This window comes from Microcaecilia unicolor, chromosome 8 (genome assembly GCF_901765095.1).
Source record: "Microcaecilia unicolor chromosome 8, aMicUni1.1, whole genome shotgun sequence".
Taxonomy (NCBI): Eukaryota; Metazoa; Chordata; class Amphibia; order Gymnophiona; family Siphonopidae; genus Microcaecilia; species Microcaecilia unicolor.
In genome coordinates, this window is record NC_044038.1 from 19,213,713 (window position 1) to 19,240,634 (window position 26,922).

Consider the following 26,922-nt stretch of genomic DNA (forward strand, 5'->3'; position numbering starts at 1 on the left):
ACTACTGTTTAGCATTTATATAGCGCTACAAACATAGAAGAAAGACAGTCCCTGCTCAAAGAGCTTACAATCTAATAGACAAAAATAATAAAGTAAGCAAATCAATTAATGTATAGTGGAAAGAGGAGAGGAGGGTAGGTAGAAGCGAGAGGTACAAGTGGTTACAAGTCAAAAGCAATGTTGAAGAGGTGGGCTTTCAATCTAGATTTAAAGATGGTCAAGGATGGGGCAAGACGTAGGAGCTCAGGAAGTTTATTCCAGGCGTAGGGTGCAGCGAGGCAGAAGGAGCGAAGTCTGGAGTTGGCAGTAGTGGAGAAGGGAACAGATAAGAAGGATTTATCCATGGATTGGAGCGCACGAGAAGGGGAGTAGGGAAGGACGAGTGTGGAGAGATACTGGGCAGCAGCAGAGTGAATACATTTATAGGTTATTATACATTATAGAAGTAATTGCATTGACTCGGTCCTTGTGCCAGCCATCATTACATTGTCTCCATATTTTTACTCCTTAAGTGTTGAAGCCACGTGGATGAGTCATTCATCAGGCCTCCTTATTGACTGGTTGGACTTGCTGGACCCTGAGGTGATCAGTAGCTGTCCAGACCTCCAGCAGAAGCTGCTATTTTCCTGGAACAAGGTATAAAAATAACCCTCGGACACGATTTGGTCAGAATGGTCCTTCCCTTCCCATCCTACTGCTTTTCTTAACCATATCACAACCTGCTAATAATGATAGAATGCAGGTTTTGCCTTGTGCTTATTGAGTAATCAGAGTTTTTGCCAATATCTTTTGCAGGTAAAGGGCAACCTGCGGGCACAAGAACTCTCTTTTCGACCATACCTCTTGGCCCTTCTGACCCATCAGTCCAATTGGACAACTTTGCACCACTGCATCACCCTTTTGCTGAGCAAACATCGAGAGATGAGGTGGGTTCCAGCAGTCTGTACACCAAGACACAAAAGAATAACAGTTTCTGGGCGATATTCAGCTCTCGGCAGTCAAGACGTTTTAAAGCTGCTAAATGCCGTGGCCTGAATTTGACAGAGATAGTCAATTCTGAGGCAGGCATTGAACATCCGGGTCATCTGGGGACTTGAAATTATGCGGATGCCAGCTGACATTTAGTGCCAGTATACAAATACCTAGCCAGGCAAAGATAGAACCGCACAAAAGGCAAATCTTTCTGCCCAGTTAGGCACAGAATATGGCCAGCGCCCTCCTATCTGCCAGCTCCACCCCGGCACTAAGCAGATAGTGCCATGGAAGTCAGAGGGAATATTCAGTGGCACTGCTTAGTATCCCCTCCTGGCCCGCTGATAGGGTTTTAATATTCCTTCTGCCCTCTTAAATTCCTTTCAATATCTATCCTTTTATTTTTATTTTTGGTGTAAAGCTGCCCTGTTATTACTAACAAGAGACTTTCACACTCATGAGTAAGTTGTCATTAAGTTAGTAACACAATGCATACAATCTGTGACTGCTGCATTCATAACAAATATTACAATCACCGTCAACATCAGGAGCACTCTTAACGACTTGCTGGTGTGCAAACCATCCTTCCATTATGTAGCTTTCCACTGATCCAGAAGGAACCTGTTGTGGGATAGTTGTGTCCATCAACCAGCAGGTGAGAACTACTACTACTACTACTATTTAGCATTTCTATAGCGCTACAAGGCATACGCAGCGCTGCACAAACATAGAAGAAAGACAGTCCCTGCTCAAAGAGCTTACAATCTAATAGACAAAAAATAAATAAAGTAATCAAATCAATTAATGTGAACGGGAAGGAAGAGAGGAGGGTAGGTGGAGGCGAGTGGTTACGAGTCAAAAGCAATGTTAAAGAGGTGGGCTTTCAGTCTAGATTTAAAGGTGGCCAAGGATGGGGCAAGACGTAGGGGCTCAGGAAGTTTATTCCAGGCGTAGGGTGCAGCGAGACAGAAGGCACAAAGTCTGGAGTTGGCAGTAGTGGAGAAGGGAACAGATAAGAAGGATTTATCCATGGAGCGGAGTGCACGGGAAGGGATGTAGGGAAGGACGAGTGTGGAGAGATACTGGGGAGCAGCAGAATGAGTACATTTATAGGTTAGTAGAAGAAGTTTGAACAGGATGCGAAAACAGATAGGGAGCCAGTGAAGGGTCTTGAGGAGAGGGGTAGTATGAGTAAAGCGACCCTGGCGGAAGATGAGACGGGCAGCAGAGCTTTGAACTGACTGGAGAGGGGAGAGGTGACTAAGTGGGAGGCCAGCAAAAAGCAGATTGCAGTAGTCTAAATGAGAGGTGACAAGGGTGTGGATGAGGGTTTTGGTAGAGTGCTCGGAAAGAAAGGGGTGGATTTTATGGATGTTGTAAAGAAAGAAACGACAGGTCTTGGCAATCTGCTGGATATGAGCAGAGAAGGAGAGAGAAGAGTCAAAGATGACCCCAAGGTTTCGAGCTGAGGAGACAGGGAAACTGAACTGAAAACTGAGCTGAGACATATCTCTCTTGTCATCCAATCCAGCTCTCAGTATTTTCTATCTCCAGCAGGTGGATGGAAACATTTTTATAGCCTCTGGTTCTCAGTATGGTCCAGTTGGTCAGCTGGTCCCCATTTGAGCTTTGCAGGTGGCTTGAGTCTGAGGAGTCATATCTGGAGGTCTGCAGATCCCTGTCTGTGGTGCCCTGTGATTTTGCTTCTTCCCTTCCTTCACCTTTCCCCTATTTCCTGTAGACCTCTTCTTTTCTAGAACAACAACCTTTAAGAAAGAAAAGAAAGGAGAAGGAAAGAGGTTTGTTGGAGTGCATGGGTCAGAATATCAATCTTGAGCCTTTCTCATCTGTGGTAAGACTTATGGAGACTGTGAGCTTGGGGGCAACAGCCGACAGTGGTAAGTCCAACTAAAGTTTGACTCGGAACCACTTGGAGGGCTGCACGTTCTACTTGGTGCAGGAGAGGGATCCTGACTCGCTGCTTGGGAGACCGAATATGCCAGGGTCTTTGGGTTCTCTGGCAGGGCCGGTGCACAGTTTTATGGAGAATGTGGGAACGGGTGCCATTTTGTCAGGGCGACTGACAGTGAAGAGCAGCTTTTGTCTGATAAAGCGTGGAGCACAGTCGCCATTTTACAGCCTTTGGGCCCAACAGAGCATTCAGTTACATCAAGATCTTTGTCTTCTCCAGAGTTTATATTGCTCTTACACCAGGCCTATTTACTGAAGTATGGACGGACAGAGTTGCAGCAAGATGCTTCAGTTTCTTGCCCCTCTGCCCCTCCAGCTCCTAAGAGATCTCGTTTAGACCTCCAGGATTGGGCAGATGAGGCTATCCCTACTTTTCCCTCCTTATCTGATGTGGCCTCGGTCTATTCAAAGGAGCCATTGTTGAAGGAGCTGTTAGAGGAAGGAGAGCTCCCTCCTGAGGAGGGAGGTGATCCAGAAGTACTGAGATTGTTTGTTTTGTGAAGAGGAGCTCAGCACTCTTATTTCTGAGGCACTGACAGTGCTTTCCATTGAGGTGTTCTGAGCATGGACTTTCTCTCTTCTCTGCTCAGATCACGCATATCCTAGTGTTTCTCCAAGCAGGTCTTCAGAAATGGTTGGCGTTGGGTTCTCTAAGAGTTCAGTTTGTGACTTTTGCCTGTTTCAGGGCCGGCTACAGAAGACATCTCTTGAGACTAACCTGGATATTGTTTGATTCTTGCAGGGAGCAGGCCGCTTGTGGCCTCCCTTTTGTATGCTGTGTCCAGAGTGGAACCATAATTTAGTCCTTCAGAAGCCTCCTTTTGAGCCACTCCGGAAGGCCTCCTTGAAAAACCTTTCACTAAAGGCTGCGTTCTTGATGGCTGTTGTGTTGGCACATAGGGTTTGAGCTTCGGGCTCTCTTGTCGGGATTCCTTTCTTCACTTTTTGGAGGCAGAGGTCTCCTTGTGCACGGTTCCTTCTTTTCATTTGAAAGTGGTATCAGCATTTCATCTCAACCAATTTTTGGAGCTTCCGTCCTTTTACAGAGAGGATGAAGAGGCTCAGTATTCTTCCTTAAAGTTTCTCGATGTGCGTAGAGTTCTCATTAGATATCTGGAAGTCATGAATGAGTTTTGCAAATCAGACAGACTGCGCTTTTTTGTAAACAGAGACTTGAGCTTATGGCTTACAAACCCACAGTTGCCAGATGGCTGAAGGAGACTTATCACGTCAGCTTATTTGCTTGCAGGGAAGCAGGCTCCTCAGGCCTTACGGACCCATTGTACAAGGTGTACAGTGATATCCTGGGCGGAATCTACCTTTACTGTCTCTGGTGGATATTTACAAGGTGGCAATGTAGTTGATGCAGTACTTCAGGGTGGATGTTGCGGCGCACTCGGAAACCAGTTTTGGGGCTTCGGTCCTCAGGGTGGTGGTGCCAGGATCCCACCCACTCTAGGGATTGTTTTTGAAGATCCCACAGGTTCTGGAATAGTGGGAAGCTACATAACGGAAGGAGAAATTAGGTTTTACCTGATAATTTTCTTTCCATTAGGCCTGTCTGCTATTCCAGAGGCCCACCCAAGGTTTCCAAGATGTTTAGTCGGTGTGAAGTAATGGGTCAAATAATGACAGTCACCTTGCATGTTGCTTCCTGCATATCTCTTTTTCTCTACAAGTTGTCCAGAGATGAAAGGTCCACACGTGTTTGCTCATCTGGTTAGGGTTAAGTTAGCAAGTTGTTTAAGTTTGTTACGTTTGTTCTGAGTTTCTCCTTACTGCTTGTTTATGTAAAGACTGGATGCCAAGAGAGGTATGTCTCAGCTCAATTTTCAGTTCTCTATCTCCACCTGCTGGTTGATGAACACAACTATCCCACAGGTTCTGGAATAATGGGAAGGATTCATGCAAAGAAAATGATCAGGTAAGACCTCATTTCTCCATGGTCATTGACTTGGGAAGTGTTTTTTTTTTTGCTTTGTTAAGCTAACTCAGGCAGCTTTGAAATATGAGTGTAGAAACCAAGAGATTTGCACCACTTTGGACTTCATTAATAAATTGTTGGAAAGGTAGTAGAAATCCAACTCAGGTCATCTTGATAAGAGCCCTGGTTTATTTTTCATTTCTTCTCTTTGCACATGCACACCTGGAAGCATTTTGATGTCTTCTTTTTTTTTCTAGCAGATTTGACCCATCAGCAGCTCTGGATTTCCTTTGGGCTTGTATTCACATCCCTCGTATTTGGCAGGGCAGGGATCAGCGCACCCCTCAGGTAAAGCCTAGCTTGAAGATGAAGGATGGCTTACCTAGAGAACTGGTTAACTGTGTTGCAGGTTGCAGGCACCAGAAGCACTCATGATGGAGAAGCTGTTCCTGCATAGGTGCTGTTCCTGCATAGGTGCTGTCCGCAGCATTCCTTTGGATCACTGTGTTACGGCACGGCATTGAGCTCTGACGCAGACCTTGCTGTTTTGCAGAAACGGTGTGATGAGTTTGTTCTGCGTCTGAAGCCTCCTGAGCTGATCTGTTTGGTGGAGCTTATCTTAGCCGAGTCTGAAACCAGAAGCAAGAGTTCAGAGGAAGCAGCCTGTACCCTTATCCAATCTCGGCTCCCCTTACTGCTCAGCTGCTGTCATGGAGAAGATGAAAGTATCAAAAAAGTGGTAGAATATCTGATTGACTGTATCAAGCAGCGGGGAAGCAGGTGGGTATGTGGGTTACAGGAAATTGGGGTGATAGGTAGAAAGAGGATTAATTGTTATTTAAGCAGTCATACAGCATCCATACAACTATGATGCTGTTAAATGCAGAAACACTCACTTAAGTGGAGACGGTGAAGTGGTGTTTGCTGTATCCTATATACTACTACTACTACTATTTAGCATTTCTATAGCGCTACAAAGTGTACGCAGCGCTGCACAAACATAGAAGAAAGACAGTCCCTGCTCAAAGAGCTTACAATCTAATAGACAAAAATAAAGCAAGCAAATCAATTAATGTGTAGAGGAGAGGAGAGGAGGGTAGGTGGGGCGAGTGGTTACAAGTCAAAAGCAATGTTAAAGAGGTGGGCTTTCAATCTAGATTTAAAGATGGTCAAGGATGGGGCAAGACGTAGGGGCTCAGGAAGTCTATTCCAGTCGTAGGGTACAGCGAGACAGAAGGAGCGAAGTCTGGAGTTGGCAGTAGTGGAGAAGGGAACAGATAAGAAGGATTTATCCATGGAACGGAGTGCACGGGAAGGGGTGTAGGGAAGGACGAGTGTGGAGAGAGACTGGAGAGCAGCAGAGTGAGTACATTTATAGGTTAGTAGAAGAAGTTTGAACAGGATGCGAAAACGGATAGGGAGCCAGTGAAGCGACTTGAGGAGAGGGGTAGTATGAGTAAAGCGACCCTGGCGGAAGACGAGACGGGCAGCAGAGTTTTGAACCGACTGGAGAACTCACAGAACAGAGATTTCTTTCCACATTTACTTGCAGGCAGAACTGTAATCTGTCGTCTTCTCTAAGTCTAAAAGAGGCCTGATGTCACTGCCTTAGGTTAGAAGAGGGTTGTGCTGTCTCGGACACCTGAGAGCTTTAGTCCCCACTAACCAGTATTCAGGTGGCCTCCACTTGCGAATAAATTACTTTTGGAGCAGGGGGTTGAGAACCAGAGAAGCCTGGTTCAAATCCCAATGTCAGTCCATGTGATCTTGGGCAAATCACTTAACCTCTGGAAGAGGAACGTACCTACTGTACTTGAATGTAACCCCCAAAGGCATGAGCTAAATCTCAGTTCCCCCTTCCTTTTTATGTTCCCGCTGTAACTAATGTGGTCTCTTGCAGCTCAATCAAAAGACATGCCCGACATTTGCTCCTACAGCTTTACCTGCAGCTGCCAGCGCTCATTGTGCCAGTGCCTGAGATCATGCAGAGCGGAGAAGGGACCACAGACACCAGCAACTGCAAGGTAGGTGTGAGGGAACCACAGACCATGGCAATGCCACAGACATCTGTACATGCTTCCTAGTTTTCAGTATCATTTATCATGTGCTTCTCTAGAAAAGAGTTTCCTTATCATCCACACCAGACAAGCCTAGACGAGAGGTGTTATGTCTTCCTGCCAGCTGATGGAGCTCTTCATGAGTCCAATAAGTGGAATGCCACTCAAAATTCACTGGCTTTTGACTGTTGATGTTTGTATATAAGATGGAAACACAAACTTCTTTAGGTTCCAGATAGAAGTCTGACAACTGGCTGCTGTGTTTAGTAAAAGTCCATGTAAGATTTGAAGTCTAACTGGAAAGATGATAGTTCTGTATAATCGAGGTCGTGTGCCTTTTGGTTTTAATATTTTCCCCTAAGATTGCTGTATTTCTTTTTTTGCATTCTTCACCTCTCCCACTCCCAAATTAGCTGGATGCCCTTGTTCATCGATTCATCACCCTCCTTGCAGAGACAGGTGACTCCAAGTCATCCGAGAGTCGGATGTCAGATGCTAACATGGCATGCCGTAAGCTTGCAGTGGCACATCCCATCCTCCTGCTCAGGTATATTGCTCGAATCAGTACTAGGTGGGTTGGATTATATTGGGAGAGAAAACTAAACTTATGACAAAATTGTAAGAAGAAATCCCCAGATTTTAAGACTGTGTATACTTGTTAACAGCCTTGGTAATAATGAGGCTGAAAATTGACGTTTCAATCCATTCAAATCACTTGGCATGTGAGGCATGTCATTGACTTTTCTCTACTTAGGTTTTAAGTGAAATCTTAAATTTTTTAAAGGATTGTTCTGAGCGGAGAACAGGAGGTAAATCATTCCACAGGGGAGCTATTTGTTTCAACAAGCAGGATCACAATATAGAAAAAGGATGGAATCCAATTAAAACAAAACTTAGATGGTCTCATAACTGGAGTGAGCTTTGACGGCAGCTTCAGAGGTTGGGAAGTAGGACCAGTGCCGTGCAGACTTCTATGCTCTGTGCCCCAAAATTGGCAGGGAGAGATTAAGGTTCTCATTTTCAAAGCACATAGACTTACAAAGTTTTTTGTTTTTTTTTGTTACATTTGTACCCTGCGCTTTCCCACTCATGGCAGGCTCAATGCGGCTTACATGGGGCAATGGAGGGTTAAGTGACTTGCCCAGAGTCACAAGGAGCTGCCTGTGCCTGAAGTGGGAATCAAACTCAGTTCCTCAGGACCAAAGTCCACCACCCTAACCACTAGGCCACTCCTCCACTGTTGCTACTATTTGAGATTCTACATGGAATGTTGCTATTCCACTAGCAACATTCCATGTAGAAGTCAGCCCTTGCAGGTCACCAATGTGGCCGCGCAGGCTTCTGCTTCTGTGAGTCTGACGTCCTGCACATGCAGGACGTCAGACTCACAGAAACAGAAGCCTGCACAGCCTTCTACATGGAATGTTGCTAGTGGAATAGCAACATTCCATGTAGAATCTCCAATAGTAGCAACATTCCATGTAGAATCTCCAATAGTATCTATTTTATTTTTGTTACATTTGTACCCTGCGCTTTCCCACTCATGGCAGGCTCAATGCGGCTTACATGGGGCAATGGAGGGTTAAGTGACTTGCCCAGAGTCAAAAGGAGCTGCCTGTGCCGGGAATCAAACTCAGTTCCTCAGTTCCCCAGGACCAAAGTCCACCACCCTAACCACTAGGCCACTCCTAGGAGCCTCTAAGTATACCAGCATTTAATCATGAAGAAGTAGAACCTGTGCAGAGTGCCAGATTCAACTCTGGCCTCCTCGGTGGGCAGTCTGGATGGACCATGCAGGTCTTTATCGCAGTGGCGTAGCAACGTGGGGCCTGGGCCCCCGTAGATTTGGCCCTGGACCCCCCTGTCGACGACCCTCTCGACCCCCACCTCCCGCCGCCAACCCACCGTCGCCTGCCTTTGCTGGCGGGGGACCCCAACCCCTGCCAGCCGAGGTCCTCTTCTTCCCGCAAAAGGCTTCCTTCTGTTTCTGACATCCTGTATGTACAATGTGCAGGACGTCAGAAACAGAAGGAAGCCTTTTGCAGGAAGAAGAGGACCTCGGCTGGGGGGGGGGGGGTTTGGGGTCCCCTGCCAGCAAAGGTAGGCAACTGCGGGTTGGCGGCGGGAGGGGGGTCAAGAGGGTCGTCAGCGGGGGGGGGGGGGCTAAAATGTGCCCCCTCACCTCGGGCTCTGGACCCCCTCCCCCCACCGAAGGCTGGCTACACCCCTGCTTTATCGGCTGGGATTTACTGTTGCTATGTATTTTTTTTTTTTTTTTTTTTTTTTTTTTTTTTTTTTGTTACATTTGTACCCTGCGCTTTCCCACTCATGGCAGGCTCAATGCGGTAGGCAATGGAGGGTTAAGTGACTTGCCCAGAGTCACAAGGAGCTGCCTGTGCCGGGAATCGAACTCCGTTCCTCAGTTTCCCAGGACCAAAGTCCACCACCCTAACCACTAGGCCACTCCTCCTTTCAGGGGTCAGATACAAAATTGAATGACAGATAGGTCTCAAAGACACCGACCATGGTTGTGATTTATCTTGTATGCCTGTGAGCTATCCTGTCTAAGAGTTTGCATTCTTTTCCTGTTTGTTATATATTACTATTTTATGTAGGCTGCCTTGACCTGCCTGCCAGATTAGGCGGTATATCAAATACAATAAACATTAAACAAATATAGATGATACGGATTGGTGCCTAAGCTTTTACACCTGATTTAACATGAAGAAAGGTGAAACTCTGACTAGTGAGGGAAAGATCTATAGCAACACCTGGAGTGAGTGAAGGACTCACATCTGGGAGGGGCACTGCAGTAGGTGCCCAGTTTACTATTGTATCTGTGTTCAAATTAAACATCTCCCATTGCTGTTAAGGATTATTTTTATTTTATGGAAAATGCCAAACGAATGGATTGGCTTATATGTAAGCGGATGTATTTAGCATAAGTTGATTTCCTCAATGCGGATAGAATATTTATGCACAATAGACATGAATATATGAGTGAGAATTCCCCTTTGGGTGGGGTGAGACAGAGAGCTGTGTAAAGAAGAGCTTGCAATGGATGCAACAGGGTGGAGGAGATAAGGGCATCACAATGTATCTCTTAGCAATGGTGATACAGGAATTCTGAGAATAGTTCAGTCCACTTAGTGTCTCTTTCCTGTGAGTGGTGAAATTTCTTGATATCCTGCTCTGTTTGTAGACATCTGCCGATGATTGCTGCTCTGCTACATGGGAGAACCCACCTCAATTTCCAGGAGTTTCGACTGCAGAACCAGCTGACTTTCTTCATGCATGTGCTGGGGATTCTAGAGTTGCTGCAGCCGCAAGTATTCCATAACGAGCACCAGGGAGCACTGTGGGATTGCCTTCTTTCCTTCATTCACCTGCTGCAGGTACTCTACCTTTCTGACAGAAAAGAAACGAGCATACACCATGTTATGATGGATATGTGTTTATATACTGTCCCAAGCGGCACTCTTACGTGGTTCATCAGTGTATACAACACAACACATGAATTATGGAAAACTAGTGGAACCATGCCCGTTTCCTCGGCAATGAAACGGGCCCTAGGAAGGCTGTCATGTAAGCTTTTTTTTTTTCTCTCTCTCCCCTCCCCTCCATGTCCATCAATTCTTCCCTCCCCTCCATGTCCAGCGATTCTCCTCTTCCCTTGCCTCCCATCCGTGTCCCGCTATTCTCTTCTCTACTGTCCTCCCATCCCATCCATCAATTCTCCTCTGCGCTTCCCTTCCTCCCCTCGATGTCCCGCAATTCTCTCATTCCCTCGATTTGTACCTGAACGTTCTCTGGCTGGCTGGCGCTGGATTACGTTCCGTTCGTAGCATCCCTCCTGACGTGAGCTCGCCTCCAGCGTTCCCTTCCCTCTCACTGTTCCGCCCTCTGATGTCATTACGTCTTGACACGAGGGCGGGACAGTGAGGGAGAATGGAACGCTGGAGGCTGGCTGACGTCAGGAGATGTTACGCACCCAGGCAGCCAGACATGGAACATTGGAGGTGCAAATTATTATATCAGGAGATGTGTGTGTAATGTGCACGATTCCATGAGGATAAGGTGCAAAGACATTTACCCAAGTGAAAAGGTGTTTCCTTAGCATCCTTAGCAGACCAGTCCAGAATGTGTCATGTCCATTGTTAGACATAAGGAACAAACAAAGGAGAAACTCCAAACCTCACGATTGTGTGTAAAACCAACAGTCGGGTGAGGACGCAAAAAAGAGGAAACCAAAGCTAATTCAACAAATCAGTCTTTATTGCTTCAAAGGTGATGTAAGCCAATTGTTGAAAAGCTCGACATGGCTGTGTTTCGGCAGACGTGCCTTCATCGGGATCCTTATCTTATTGACCACATAAACAAAAGTGTAAAAACAAAGGCTGGTACATAGGACAAAGCTACTTCAAGCAGTTAGACCAAGCTACAAGCTTGCAGTGTTTCACAAAACCCACACTTCCATAGTGTCCCTCCATACCAGCACAGATGGGTTATGCACTCCGATCAGCAGATGGAGACTAAGAACCACTAACTTTTGAGTTCACTTATAACCATGCTGTACAGTCCCCAGCAAATCAATAGTTCTGTCTCCAGCAGGTATAGATGTGCTAGACCTGTGCAATCTTGGTTGGATATTGGGTGTTAGAACCGCTAGGGATCGGTTTCATTAAAAAAAAAAAAAAATCTAAGGTTTCCATATTGGTTTTATTCCATCTCAGGACTAGGTGGTGGTGTTTGAGCATGGTGGACAGGAGCTGAGGCCCATGGGGGTGACACACCTGGGTGGCCGGGTCCCTTTCCTCTTCCCCCACATCCCTCTTTAGGCAGTGTAGTGTGTACCTCAGCTGTGCTCCTCTGCCTGGCAGCAGACAGCCATTCTTGAAAGCCAGTGGGGTCTGCTTTAGGGGGAAAAAAAGCCCTGGGGAACCTGTTGCTGAAAGGGATTTGGAAATCCTCACCTTCCCTTTCTGTGCATCAGACCATTAGAGATGTGATTCAGACCAAGTGGAAGGTCTGGCCTGCTAGAACTAAACAGTGAAAATTGTCACTTAAGATATAATTTCTCCTTTCTTAGCGTCCTTACCAGACCAGTCCAGGAAAGGAAAGAATTGGCAGAAAGACCCTCTAATGCCCCTTGGGCTTCCCAATGATAGGTCTCTGGCCTGCTTCTTGGTTCAGCAAATAGGAGGTTGGCTGGCCAGCTTTCTCGAGGCGTAGACCCAGAGGGTTTTGGAAGTGATCAGAAACGGTTACAAGTTGGAATTCTCTTGATCTGTCGCAGTGTTTCTTGGAGTTCCCATTGCAAGAGACCTTTTAAGTTGCAGGAACTGCATGCTACCTTAAGACCCAGAGGCCCCATTCCAAGTCGTGAGAGGGGTCTGGGAAGGTATTTGTAGTCCTGAAAAGGGAATTGCAGATACAGCCCCCGCTGCCTTTCTGGGCAGACTGGATGGATTATGTTAGTCTCTGTCTGCCATCATTTACTATCTAGCCACTTATTCAGAAGATTTAAACAGGCAGGAAAGGCTCCTGCCTGCTTAAATTGTTTGTCTGTGGCTAACCGCTGATACTCATCGGCATATAACCAGTTAGTGCCGCTGAATATTCATGGTTAGTGCTTGCGCCAAAAGCAGCTAACTTGTGGGCGTTCTGGGATAGAGTTTTGTGGTTAAGTATCAATAATCAGCCCTTGACACCATAGGAATAGGATAACCACTTAAATTGGGCCGTATAAATAGCAGTCGGAGGAGTGGCCTAGTGGTTAGGGTGGTGGACTTTGGTCCTGGGGAACTGAGGAACTGAGTTCGATTCCCACTTCAGGCACAGGCAGCTCCTTGTGACTCTGGGCAAGTCACTTAACCCTCCATTGCCCCATGTAAGCCGCATTGAGCCTGCCATGAGTGGGAAAGCGCGGGGTACAAATGTAACAAAAATTAAAATTAAACGGTTCAGCTTATGCATTCAAGGGCTGAATATTTGCACTTAAACCTCATAAGTTTTAGCGGCCAAACTAGGACCAGATTTTCAATGCTAGTGCCCAGACCTGGCTTTTGCCATTGAATATCCGGGGATACAGCCGGCGACAGAGATTAAAAAAAAAAAATTGCTGACCGCTGCTGGCTGAATGTCGGCCGATATGTTACTGTATTACATTCTACAACAGAATTTTTTTTTAACATGTAGAGAGCTTGCTGCTCAGGACCACATGGGTACTTCACAATACCTCTTTCATTTTAAAGCAGAAGGGTATCCATGTATCTCTGTTCTAACGCTCCGTTTTGCCTTACTTTTCCCTCCTCTAGAATTATAGAAAGTTCTTCCGTCACTTGACAGCGTTCCTCAACAAGTTTGTTAAGTTTATTCACAAGTACATCACGTGCGATGCACAAGCGGCTGTGTCTTTCCTGCAGAAACATGCTGACCCTCTCCAGTAAGTGACCATCAACACCAGCCCACACCTCTATAAACCACTGCATTTATTTCCTCAGTTACATTGTAATGAACAGGAAAAATGGACAGAGGGGAGCAGTGAGAGACTGAAGCAAACTGTCCGTTTGTGGGTGTTTTGGTTGCAAGAAATTAAAAAAAATATATAAAAATGTAGAATATTTCATATCTTCTTTTTCTCCATAGTGCACGATGTCTTTGTCCTGAATCAAAGTGGCCAGCTTCAAAAGGCTACAGACAGGTCTAATTTTCAGGAGAGCTAGAAAATGTGAATTAGTCATATTCATGCTAAATCAGTGCATTGAGGCCTGACTTCTGATTGTTTGGAATGTATTTCCTGAACAGCTATCAAAGTTGGTTATCCCAGTCCGTAGCACCAGATGAGTGGAGTTGGCCAAGAGGAAGTGAAGACAGCTAGGAGATATCATCAAGGAAATCTTTATTGTGGTTGCGAACCAGCTTGGCAGGGTTTTGTGCGAAAACTCTGCCAAGTTGGGTCACATCTACAATAAAGATTTCTTTAATAATATCTTCTGGATGTATTAACTTCTTCTTGGTCCAAGCACAGGGTAATCGATCTGCAAACGCCAAGATGGAAAACAGACAAAGTAGATACGTATATAAAAAACAATATTTAATGAATTAAAATCAAAATGAAATTAACAAGCCCGACACAGGCCGTGTTTCGCCCAACTGGGCTGCATCATGGGCTACAAAACAAACAATTATATAACAATTAGAACAAATATTAACAATTAAAAATAAAATAATAGTTGAAATCTATCATGGTGTTTTTGATTATCAGCCGAGTATTCGGTCATAGTTATAGATCTAAAAGGATAAGGAGCGACAATGAGGAAGTTTAATGGTTATATATGTTTTTATATTTCTGTTTTGTTTTTATAGTTTGTACCCCTGACGCAGCCTGAGGGCGAAACGTGGCCACGTCTGGTATTATTCCAAATAAATGCATTTGATTCCACTGCTTTATTGTTTTTTATCTACTGTTTTGTAAGCAGGTGTGTGCCTTTTTGCTTTTTTGGTTCTCACTGGAACTAGAAATCTTCCTCTTGTTCATTTTGTAGTGATTTATCGTCCGAGAACGGTGACTTGGTGATGTTGAAGTCTCTTATGGCAGGGTTAAGCCTGCCCAGTAGCGGTGGGGTCCTGGAGAGAAGCTCTGAGGAAGAGAAAGAAGGTGGGTTTGGAGAATCCAGATCAGTTCAGCTCCTTGTGACTCTGGGCAAGTCCCTTAACCCTCCATTGCCCCATGTAAGCCGCATTGAGTCTGCCATGAGTGGGAAAGCACGGGGGTACAAATGTAACAAAAATAAAATAAAAATAACTTCCTAGGAACAGAATCTATTGCTAGCACGGCCTGCGTTCTCATTTTGAAGCAGGTTTCAGATTTCCCTGCTCTCTGATGAAAGCATCCCCTGAAGGGTATCAGGCAAGTTCCCACCGGACAGTTCCCACTCACCAATTCCCACCAAGGACTCCCCCCCCCCCCAGTCGTTTCCCACCCTCCCTATCCTTTTGCTTGTTTCTTGTATCGGGTCCCATAAGTCCCGGCAGTGCTTTTTTTTTTTTTTTTTTTTTTTTTGAGGCGTCTGAAAAAAGGAGATTAGAGCAGCATATGGATGCACACAGGGGACGTATAATAACAAAATAACGTTTCATAGGTAGAGTAGTAATTTGTTATAAATCGTAATCGGTGTGTCATTTGGAGGGGCTGAGTTAGGTTGAAACCTAGTTTGGGGGTGTGGGGCGCATTGTCTCCCCTCCCCTGCCACATGAAGTGCGGTTTGTATTTACTTATTTACTAGCCGTTAAGCTTGTAAAAACGGGCGAGATTTCCAGCTACCCTCCTCGCCGCCGCTCCCTCCCCCCTCCGTGCTGGGCCCCCTGCACTGACCTGACAGCGCCTCTCACCTCCGTGTGGAAGCGCTGCAGGCAGCAAGCAGATCTGCTTGCTGCCTGCAGCGCTTCCACACGGAGGTGAGAGGCGCTGTCAGGTCAGTGCAGGGGGCCCGATGCGGAGGAGGGCGGGAACTGCGGCGGGGGGGGGGGGGTGGAGGTTGGTGCGCGCGATGTTCGTTTCCAGGCGGCAGCATCCGACAGTGACTCTGACTCTATTCCGCCTTCTGATGTCATCACGTCTTGACGCAAGGGCGGGACAGAAAGGGAAGTCTCTACTGCGCATTTGCAGGTGAGTCGGTCACTTGCCGTTTATATGTTTGATGACATTTAGATCCTGGATTATACATGAATTAGGTTGAAGCCTACTGTAGTTTGGGAGGGTGTAGGGGGGCATTGCCCCCCGCCCCCCCACACACACACACACAAACTGCATGTGTGGAAGGGGAAAGGGATGTGTAAAAGATAATGTTGGGGGGGGTGAGGGGGTACTGGCCCCCCAAACGATCTGGAAGAGAAAAGGGAGGAAGATTACTTGTTCTAGTGTGTGTTGTATTTTTTGGGGTTTTGGATGGGAATTGGTCCGGTGGAAACTGACCTAGATACACTTATTCTCTTCCTAGATGTATAGGACAGAAGCTTTTTGGGGGTTAGGTGTAATTCTCAATAGTCTGCTGTCCTCCTTCAGTCATGTAGTTATAAAAGTCCAGCTGCTTAGCTAATTTAGTTCCTTCTGCTGGCGTCAGTCCTCATAGATTGCCCGCTTGAGCTGAGCATACAGGGATGAACCCTAGATACTGATTTGTCATTGAGACCGGGCATTCATGTGGCATGAGTAAGCTGGCTGGTTTTAGTAGGTGATACAAATATTCTCAGTTCAGGCTTAAGAACTGGATGAAATTTGCAGAAAGCCCACTTATCTTGGGTTTGTAGACGTTTGCCTTGGTTTCTGTTGTGTTCTATGAAAGCTGAAGGATGGGGCAGACTACTCACTTCATCACTTACTACTACTACTATGTTACTATGTTACTACTACTTAACATTTCTAGAGCGCTACTAGGGTTACGCAGCGCTGTACAAATTAACAAAGAAGGACGGTCCCTGCTCATAGGAGCTTACAATCTAAAGGACGAAATGTCAAGTTGGGGTAGCCTAGATTTCCTGAGTAGAGGTGTAGTGGTTAGGTGCCAAAGGCGACATTGAAGAGGTGGGCTTTGAGCAATGATTTGAAGATGGGTAGGGAGGGGGCCTGGCGTATGGGGTGAGGCGATAGCATTACTAAGCGTGAAGACATTTGCTCTTGGACATAATTATAATATTAAAATGTACCTTCTGGGGAGGAGTGGGAGGTTGGTAGGCTGTAGTTTAACCCTATAACCTCTACTTTCTAAGCATTCTAGGAGCTGTGTGTGATCTTTGTCCATTTTCACAGACGACGCAGCAGCAGGAAGCTCCTTTCCACTCGTCAGCATGTCCCTGTTCTCTCCTCTGACAGCAGCAGATATGGCTCCTTACCTGAAGAGGATTTCTAGGGGCCAAACTGTGGAAGGTAAGACTGAGCTGTTTAGGAGACCCAGCACTCAAAAAGAAATTAGATTCTTTAATAGCAATCTGGAATCCCACCTGTAATCTCAGTATTTACCAGCAGGTGGGATTTGTTGAACAGTTATCACAGATTATACCAGAAAATCATGGGAGCACAGTAACCACATCTCCAACATGATTCAGTCAGGAACTTGCTTTATTTTTTTCTCTCTGGTTGGGTACCTTTGATATACAGTTGCTTTCTGTCTCATAAGCAAGTTGATCAATATGGTTGATGAGTGAGATGTAGGAATTGTGATTGTTTGGCCTACACGTCTAGTAGAAATGAGATATGTAACCTCGGGACAGAATTTCTCTCATCTTTATTCATTCTAAGAATCTAATGGGGCCACCCCAGACCACTACAGTCCACTCAAAATTCAAACCATAACCTGCCAGCTAATGGATTCCAATTTATTGTTTTCTTTTTTGGTTTCCCCTTAGATATCCTGGAAATTTTGAGTGACATTGATGAGATGTCCAAGCGCAGACCTGAAATTCTTGCTTTTTTCCCTGTGAGTATCCCGGATCAGGTTGCCTAAAAACACTGGATGTGTCATGTTGGATCAGATCAAGATCCATCAAGCTCCACAGCATCCTGTCTCGGACAGTGGCCAGTTTGGGTCATACGTAGAACTCTGGTCAGATTCTGCTTTGTCTGGGTACTGCCATCTATATGTGATTGCTGAGTACTTCTGGGTGTGTTGCTGCCTGTTAGTTACTACTACTACTTAACATTTCTAAAGCGCTACTAGGGTTACGCAGCGCTGTACAATTTAACATAGAGGGACAGTCCCTGTCAAAGAGCTTACAATCTAGTTTTTAATATATTGTTTTTTTGTGCTTCATATGTTATCTGTTATTCTCAGTGGTGGCATTCATTCATTGCATGTTTATGTGTTTTGTTTTACTTTACCTGTATTCTTTAGAGATTTTTTATGTGCTTAGTTTGGTTTTTGTGTTTATTACCATAACTCTAGGGCCACACCATTCTGAAATATATAACATATGAAGCAAGGAAATCCAGAAAGTCAGTGACTGTAAAAAGGAAAGTAATGTTAATATGGACATAAGATCAAAAGAATCACTGTTCATAGATTTTAGTTCTATGAACAGTGATTCTTTTGATCTTATGTCTTGCACGGAGTGATATTTTTGAAAAAAGTATTGCAGTGGACAAGAACTTTGCAGGAAGAAGATCTTTGGTTCTGCACAATCTCTACCTAAGCTACGTAGCTGTTATTCAATATTTTTATTGAACATTAGATTTTTAACATCATTTTCTGGATATTGTCCATTAATTAAATATTGTGATCAGGATGGAGGTAGGATGTGCTATAATGTAAATGTGGTGTCCCTGCAAAGCTTGGACTTTTAGTCCACAGCAATACACCAAAAAAACTGAGCACAACAAATAAATATTTATACAATTTTATTGAGCTTTTTACAAAAAGTAATTATTTATACAATATGAGTAAATGAGAATATTTCTAATACTTTAAAGTTCTAATCAGGGTTTCTGTTATAGTTTGCTAAAGTTAAACTTTAATGCCAAGAAGCGCAGAGAGATGTACTTGGGTGCAAAAATCCAAAGGAGATGTACCAGGCAAGAGGAGAGAATTTGATAAGCACAGCCTCAGGAGAGGGACCTTGGGGTGATGGTGTCCGAGGACCTCAAGGTGACAAAACAATGTGACAAGGCGGTGGCCACAGTTAGAAGGATGCTGGGGTGGATAGAGAGGAGTATAATCTGCAGAAGAAGGTGTTGCTGCCCCCTGTACAAGGCGTTGGTAAGGCCCCACTTGGAGTATTGTGTTCAGCTTTGGATGCCGTATCTTGCTAAAGGACATAAAAAGACTTGAAGCGGTTCAGTGAAAGGTGACGAAGTGATACGGGCTTTGCATCACAAGATGTATGAGGAGAGATTTAAGGAACTGAATATGTATACCCTGGAGGAAAGGAGAGACGGGTGATATGATACGGACGTTGAAATATTTCAACGGTATAAATCTACAAGCAAACCTTTTCCAGAAACGGGAAGGTGGCAGAACTCGAGGACATGAATTGAGGTTGCAGGGGGGCTGACTCAGGAATTCTATTCTATATAGACACTTCTATACCGCTTGTAACCATCATTTCAAAGAGGTTTACAACCAAGAATATATCTTATTAAGACATGAATTACAATTTCAGAATTATGAAGTTTACAGTGAATCAAAATAAATGTGATTTTAAAGCTTTACGAAAGAAAGTGTAGTTTGCTGTAGTCCATAGAGAAACTGGGATTGAATTCCAGATCTTAGTCTGGGAACGTTCCTTCTCTTTCCAAGGCCCTGTCTTCAGCTTCAAGTTCTTTACTATTGGTATATCTAATGTTAGATTTTTGGAACTCCTCAACTGTCCTTTGGTACCCAAAGGTGGTAATAGCTAACCCATCATTGACCAGGTTTCCCCATAAACACTTTTATGAACTAAGCATGCAAATTTAAATTTGATACGTGCCTCCATTCTTAATCAATGTAGTTCCTGCAATAAAGGGCTAACTTCGCTATGTTTTCCCAAGCCATATATTAAGCGAGCGGTCGAATTTTCAAATAGCTGCGTTCGGTATCAGGAAGTACTTTTTCACAGCGAGGGTGGTAGATACCTGGAATTACCCTCCTGCTGGAAGTTGTGGCGATGAAATTGGTCACGGAATTCAAAAATACGTGGGGTAAACACAAAGGAATCCTGTATAGAAGACGCGGAACCAAACAAGCTTATTGGTGATCAGGTGGCAACACTAGTAATTGGGAAGCAAAGCCAGGGCTGGGCAGACTTCTACGGTCTGTGCCTTGATTGTGGCTGAACAGATTGAGCTTCAGTACCTGAAGAACAAGGTCAGTACCGGACAGGCTTCTACGGTCTATGCCCCGAAAATAACAAGGACAAATCATGATTAAGTATACGTATCATACCTTATACTATGAATTTATCTTGTTGGGCAGACTGGATGAACCATACAGGTCTTTAGCTGTCAACATCTACTATGTTACTGTGAACAGAGATTGGCTTACTGAAGTGACCTGTTTATAGGAAGAGATTTGTGTAAATAAGGATTAAAACTAGAAAAAGAGGATGCTTTCAATTTTCTTGAGAAAGGAGCTGAGAAATGTGAGGGTGGTCCCCGGTGTAAAAGGCAGGTAGGGTAGGTTGCGAATGAAAAGCTTATGGAATTATTTCCTGTGTAATATGGTATTGCACAAGGAGGAGATAGACATTCATTAATTTGCATAAAGGCTGTAAGAGCAGATGGATTAGTGAGTGTAGTGCTGTATTTATGTACTAGGCAGTTCTGATTGTTTTTTTGTGTTCTGCTGTCTCTGCCTTACAGACTGACCTTCAGAAGTTGATGAACTCTTCAGAAGAGTCTTGTCGAAATCTGGCCTTCAGTCTCGCCCTGCGTTCAATTCAGAACAATCCCAGGTGAGGAAAGGACAGAGGTGGCCTGGAATCTCAAGTGTTTGACCTTGGCTTTCTCATGTCCTGTCTTTTACAGTTGATTCTCTATTATTAATCACCTGCCTGCTTTTCCATAGCTTGTCCTGAGACATACATGGTCCAAAATACAACCAAAAGCGGGACACAGTTCCTTTAATTATAAAAGCCAGTCTTCCAATATTGACCCGACACGGGCCGTGTTTCGGTGCACAGCTCCTTCATCAGGGGTCAAATGTACTCTGATATAAAATGAATGCTGTGTGCAGCAACCAAACTTCTTCCTTATGAAATTAAAAAAAAAAAAAGAGTTCCGTCCACTTTATAAAGTGGTCGCTCGACATGTTAAGAACAGCAGTGTCCCTCGTTCTTTAATAAACAAAAAACATGCACACACACTTAACATCCATTCCTTCATCTCCAGGGATGTGTACTAGAAGCGAACAAAAGGTATTCATTTTTGCCTAACATTTTAGCTGCCAAGAGATAGGCATTTGCTTATGATTTAGTGCATGCTTTGCGTTCTAGATCAGAGAAGATCAGGATAGAGTTAGGTGTACAAACATAAAGTAAACCCAAAAGCAATGATTACATAATGAGAGAGGGAGGACATCGTAGCCATCACTCTACAAGGATTTGTGCCAGCCAGTTTCAGGGTTAGTTTGCATTAGGAGCTAATCTGGTTGTCGCTGACCTGTATCAGGAAAAGGGTTAGAACATGAGTATTGTATACTGGGACAGACTGAAGGTCCTTCAAGCCCAGTATCCTGTTTCCAGCAGTGGCCAATCCAGGTCACAAGTATCTGGCAAGATCCCAAAAGAGTAAAACATTTCATGCAGTTTATCACAGAAATAAATAGTGAAACTTTCCCACATACTTCTCTTTTAGGAATGTGTCTAAACCTTTTTAAAACCCTGTTAAGCTAACTGCTTTTACAACATTTCTCTGACAATGAATTCCAGAGTCTAATTACACGCTGAATGAAGACATATTTTCTCATATTTGTTTTAAATTTACTAGTTAGCAGCTTCATAGTGTGCCCCCAAGTCCTTGTATTTTTGGAAAGAGTAAGCAAGCTATTAACATCTCCCTGTTGACTCCACTCAATATTTTATAGATCTCTCTCATATCCCTCTCAGCCGTCTTTTTTTCCAAGCTGAAGGGCCCTAGCTTCTTTAGCCTTTCCTCCTAGGGAAGTTGTCCCTTCCCCTTTATCATTTTCATCACTCTCTTCTCTGTAGCTTTACTTATCCTAATGTTTTGAGATGCAGTAACCAAAATTACACACAGTATTCAAGGTGCGGTCACACTATGGAGCAATAAAAAAGTCATTATACTCTTCTCAGTTTTGTTCTCTATTCCTTTCCTAACATATGGGGAGAAAAACCTGGAGCGAAAAATTAGACATGATCACAATCGCTGCTCTTTCTAAACCTCCCTCGGCACTGCTATGGAATGAGAATTTGAATCAGGTGGCGTAAAACTGACCCCATCTCCGATCTGAGAGTTCGGTTCTGTGAAGTTTTCTGTGCACTGTGATTGGCCATATAAATCCCTTTCCTTTGGTGCCAGGTGCTTTATGTTAACAGGATCTGAGATGCTTCAGATGAATGCTGTCCTTTGTAAACAGCAATTAAGTTACAGTCATTCTGACTTCTGCTAGATGGTGATACTATATATTTTCCTCCCCCAGCATTGCCACCGACTTCCTGCCCACCTTCATGTACTGCCTCGGCAGTCGAGATTTTGAGGTAGTGCAAACAGCCCTACGGAACCTGCCTGAATACACACTACTCTGCCAAGGTAAATTCGGCTTCTTCTTCATCATGACAGAGCCACATCGGGGTGCCCTTCTAGGTGTACTTGGATGGGGCTGAGTCTCACATTACAGCAAAAGAGCCTGTTTGAATTGATTGATTCATAAACAGTATACGTTCTGAATAACTGCATTATTTTGAGTGTGTTGACTGCTTGTTAGAATGAAAATAAAAAGGATTTCTAGACCTTACTGCTTTCGTACCTTGATAATGGTGGGCTGTAGTATGAATCCGGCTTTGCTTGAGGTGCCCTATACTTGCTGAACTCCTTTGCATGTCAGGAAATCTGTTTTGTAGCTCAGGCTTATGTTTTTAATCTCTGTTAGCTGCCTGAGGTCATCAGTTGTCAAGAAGAAGGTAACAAAAAAAAAGTCTCTTTGTGACTTCAGAAACTTTAGCTGTATCCTTTGGTTGAATTACTTGGGACTTACCTGCCACCTTTGTGTCCTTGCAGAACATGCAGCAGTCTTGCTGCACCGAGCTTTTCTGGTTGGGATGTATGGGCATATTGATACCAGCTCTCAGATTTCCGAGTCCCTCAAGGTCCTGCGCATGGAAGCCCTGACGTGAATGTATTTTCCTGTGTCTTGGGAAACCAGCTCTGCAACCAGCAAACAGACTGAATTCTCGCCATCAGCAGGTGGAGACTGCAAAGCGCAAAGGAAAAGAATGCTATAGGCTGGTTTATTGATGGGAGTAGGCAGGCAACATCAAATTCATGAATTTACTTTGGATCTTAGAAAGGAGTGAAGTAAAAGGTCTACTTTAAGCCTTGCTCCCATGATTAAAATTATTTTCAGCAACTTCTAAGTGGTGTTTTATCCCCAGAGTTCTCGGATGTGGTTCAGCTCACTGCTTCTTATTTTAGCCATCGTGACCGTCTCTGTTTTCTGTAGCTCATGGAAAAGATTAAGACAATAAACATTGCCTATAGCTGCAGCTATTCCCTTGCCGACGACTGGATTGTTCCCATTTATACCTTTTACCTTGGGATCTGAACGTCCATGATTCAGCCTTGCTATGAACTTTCGTTACTTGGTTAAAATACAGAAGCAAACAAGGGAGTGAGGTGGGGGGGGGGGGGGGTGAAGATCTGTTCATTGCCTTTGTCACATATTGTTCAGTTGTACCGTTAAATGTTTCATTGTTTGCATTTTCGTTATATTTAAAGACCCTTCCACTTAGCACTGCAGTGCACTAGATTTGTGTTTATTCATTGTAGCTTTATTTTATTTGTTTCTTTTTTTTTTTTTTTGCTGAACTTCCTTTGTAGAACATTAAGGAACCCGTTCCTTAAGCCGCGCTTTAGGCACACAAGCGTTTTTAGCACGTGCTAATGCTAGAGCCACCCATGTAACACCCGTATATTCCTATGGGTGTCTCTAGCGTTAGCGTGCGCTAAGAATGCTAGCGTACCTTAGTAAACGGCCTAAAGCTCACAGTGAGAAAGTAATAGAGATTCAGTATGATCGAACTGAGTCTGGAGGGCTTGTGAAATCACTCTCATCAGCTCTGGTGCTGATATTTAGCAGCACTTAACTGGAGAGGGCCTACCGACTCAGCATAGATCACACAACACCCTTGCATTAGCACTGGGGTAGTCTGGGAGCGGAGCAAAGGTGGAGCCAGGAGTTATCCAGCTCCCGGTACTGCATAACCATCCGGACAAGTAAGACTGCACGTACCATGGTCCTCATTTGCCCGAATGAAGTTCAGGAGCTGCTGAAGACCTGGATTTGGCCAGCACTGAATATCCGGATCTAATTCAGCTCGTGATGGCCAGTAGGAGGAAAGTCTTTGCAAAAAACAAACAGACAAAGCAACAGTGATGACCATCAAACGAAGAGATGAGACAGCATAGGAAGCCCCAATGGAAACTCCAACGTATTCAAAAACTTGTACACGTCTGTGTTTCTGCTTGTAGTCGCCTGCATCAGGGGTTTGTAATGTTCAGTAGAGATATCAAAAAAGCCAGAATCCAACATGCAAAAACTACCACTACTACTGCTTATCACTTCTATAGCGCTACAAGGCATACGCAGCGCTGTACACCATACATGAAAAGACAGTCCCTGCTCAAAGAGTTCACAATCTAAATATGGAATGTTGCTAGTGGAATAGCAACATTCCGTGTAGAATCTCAAATAGTAGCAACAGAATCTCCAATAGTAGCAACATCCCATGTTCCACTGCACTAACCACTAGGCTACTCTTCCACTAGCAACATTCTATCTAGAAGCCTGCCCTTGCAGATCAGCAACGTATGTGCAGGACGTCAGACCCACAGAAACAGAAGCCTGCGCGGTCGCGTTGCTGATCTGCAAGGGCAGGCTTCTACATTACTACTGCTTATCACTTCTATAGCGCTACAAGGCGTACGCAGCGCTGTACACCATACATGAAAAGACAGTCCCTGCTCAAAGAGATCACAATCTAAATAGGACAGACAAACAGACGGAACAACTAAGAGGTAAGGGAATTAAAGAGGTGGGGATAAAAGGGTACAGGGCAAGTAGGTAGTGGTTAGGAGTTAAAAGCAGCGTTAAAGAGGTGGGCTTTCAGCCTGGATTTGAAAACGGCCAAAGACGGGGCTAGACGTATAGGCTCGGGAAGTCTATTCTAGGCGTGAGGTGCAGCGAGATTAAAGGAACGGAGTCTGGAATTAGCAGTAGAGGAGAAGGGGACAGGCAAGAGAGATTTATCCACAGAACAGAGTACCCGAGGGGGGTGTGTAGGGAGAGACAAGAGTGGAGAGGTACTGGGGAGCGGTAGAGTGAATGCACTTATAGGTCAGTAAGAGAAGTTTGAATTGAATGCAGAAACTGCATTGAGACTTCCTTCTTAAACGGCCGTGCACTACCATCGCAGCCGAAAGCCGTATCAGGTTTTCTATGTGCAATTTTTGTGAATAAATTGGAGTTTCCATTGGAGCTTCTTGGCATGTGCAACTTTAGTTGCCATTTATAGAATCCGGGGGATTCTGGCTAATATCTAGAGCTGAGCATTTACACCAGGTCTAGGGTTGTCGTAAATTATTGTTAAGTGCAAGATTGTTTTCTGCCACTTGCATTAGTATTCTATAAAGAAAAGTTAACATCTTTTTTTTTTTTTTGTAGAATTGGCATAAATAGGTGTTATATAGACAGTGGAAGTACACTTTGAATGCCCTTTATTGGTATTTCCAGTGAAAACTTCATCAAGGTTAAAGTGGTAGACTCCTGATGAGGTCTGTTGCATGATTTGTTTTGTGGAGGTGTGTTTTCTGGCTTTGATTATTTTCACCAAGACACATGCACAGTTGTAGGAAAACCTGCTAACAGCTGGACCTGCAAACCAATTGGCACAGACTGGTTAAATGCCATCTGTCAAATCTAGATTTTATGCTGACAGGCTGGTAGGTGGAAAGCTCCTGCCTTGGGAAAAATTTAAAATGGCTACAGGTGCCAAGCTGGAAAACAGCATCTAAACGGAGGTATCAAGCTTGTAAAATGTATCCAAGAGACCTTCCAGGTACATGTGGAAATTTGTGATAGTTGCCATTCTGGGATCTCTAGTTTTGCTTTCTGTACTCTTTTTTTTTTTTTTTTCCACAGCTTGGTAAAGGGACCCCTTAATGAATTCAGAAAAAAATGCTTTTTCTACTTTTGTTGTCTGAGCATTGTCTGAGCACTCAATCTGCTGCCCCCCATTACCTCTCTACCCTCCTCTCCCCGTATGTTCCCACCCGTAACCTCCGCTCTCAGGACAAATCACTCCTATCTGTACCCTTCTCCACCACCGCTAACTCCAGACTCTCCGCCCCTTCTGCCTCGCAGCACCTTATGCCTGGAACAGACTTCCTGAGCCCTTACGCCATGCACCCTCCCTGCCCATCTTCAAGTCCTTACTCAAGGCCCATCTCTTCTCCCTTGCTTTTGGCGCCTAACCACCTTCCCCATTCCTGTTACCTACACTGACTACGTAGTCTGTTACCGTTAGATTGTAAGCTGTCTTGAGCAGGGACTGTCCCTCCCCGTGTTTAAACTTGTACAGCGCTGCGTAACCCTGGCAGCGCTATAGAAATGCTAAGTAGTAGTAGTAGTAGTTTTTGTCCCAGTATCGCTTTTCTGCTTTTCTGTCTCTTCTCTCCTCATCCACCATTTACCTTTTCTCTGTATCCTGTCCAGCATCTCCCTTCAGTGTCTCTGTCTTTATCCTCCTCCCATGTTCAGCATCTTTCCTCTCTCAGTGGCCCTATCCTCCCCTATATTCAGCATCTCTCCTGTGTCCTTATCTTATACTGTTCAGCATCACCCTTGTGTCCCTATCCCCCCCTGTGTTCAGCATTGCCCCTCTGTATCCCTCTCCCTCCTCCCTCCTCATGTCCAGTTTCTTCCCTTCCTCCGCCCCCACCTGACCCCCTCCCTCTGTTGGCCCAACATCTTTCCTCCTCTCTCCCCTTGGTTCAAGCTCTTTTCCTTCTGCCCCCCCCCCCCCCCCCCGATCCAGCATCTCTCCCCCTCTTTGCTCCAAATGTCTCTCTCTCTCTCTCTTTTTTCCAGGTCCAGGCTCTCCCCCTTGCTCCAGATATCTCACTTTTCCCCTCTTCTTCCTCCTTCCATAGGATCTAGCATCTCTTCCTCACTCACCACAGGCCTGTCATCTTTCCATAATCTCCCCCCCCCCCAATGGTCTTCCAAATGTGTGGTGGGTGGCCAGCAAAGGCAGCACTGAAAACAGACTGCCTCAGGTGAACCCCAT

The 26,922-nt window shown here is 44.7% G+C and overlaps 1 protein-coding gene across 1 annotated transcript in view; it reads left to right on the plus strand.

The window, feature by feature from the left end:
* Positions 1 to 22,989, plus strand: part of INTS1 (integrator complex subunit 1) — an 84,459-nt gene extending 61,470 nt beyond the window's left edge. Inside the window, exons 34-47 of the mRNA XM_030211312.1 lie at positions 513 to 636; positions 796 to 926; positions 5,128 to 5,215; positions 5,421 to 5,647; positions 6,768 to 6,891; positions 7,338 to 7,471; positions 10,127 to 10,319; positions 13,242 to 13,369; positions 14,472 to 14,584; positions 16,736 to 16,852; positions 17,332 to 17,402; positions 20,261 to 20,352; positions 22,059 to 22,168; positions 22,637 to 22,989. Coding sequence (XP_030067172.1) covers positions 513 to 636; positions 796 to 926; positions 5,128 to 5,215; positions 5,421 to 5,647; positions 6,768 to 6,891; positions 7,338 to 7,471; positions 10,127 to 10,319; positions 13,242 to 13,369; positions 14,472 to 14,584; positions 16,736 to 16,852; positions 17,332 to 17,402; positions 20,261 to 20,352; positions 22,059 to 22,168; positions 22,637 to 22,752 — 1,768 coding nt within the window. The 3' untranslated portion in view covers positions 22,753 to 22,989. The remainder of the gene's footprint in view (positions 1 to 512; positions 637 to 795; positions 927 to 5,127; positions 5,216 to 5,420; positions 5,648 to 6,767; positions 6,892 to 7,337; positions 7,472 to 10,126; positions 10,320 to 13,241; positions 13,370 to 14,471; positions 14,585 to 16,735; positions 16,853 to 17,331; positions 17,403 to 20,260; positions 20,353 to 22,058; positions 22,169 to 22,636) is intronic.
* The last annotated feature ends 3,933 nt before the right edge of the window (positions 22,990 to 26,922 follow it).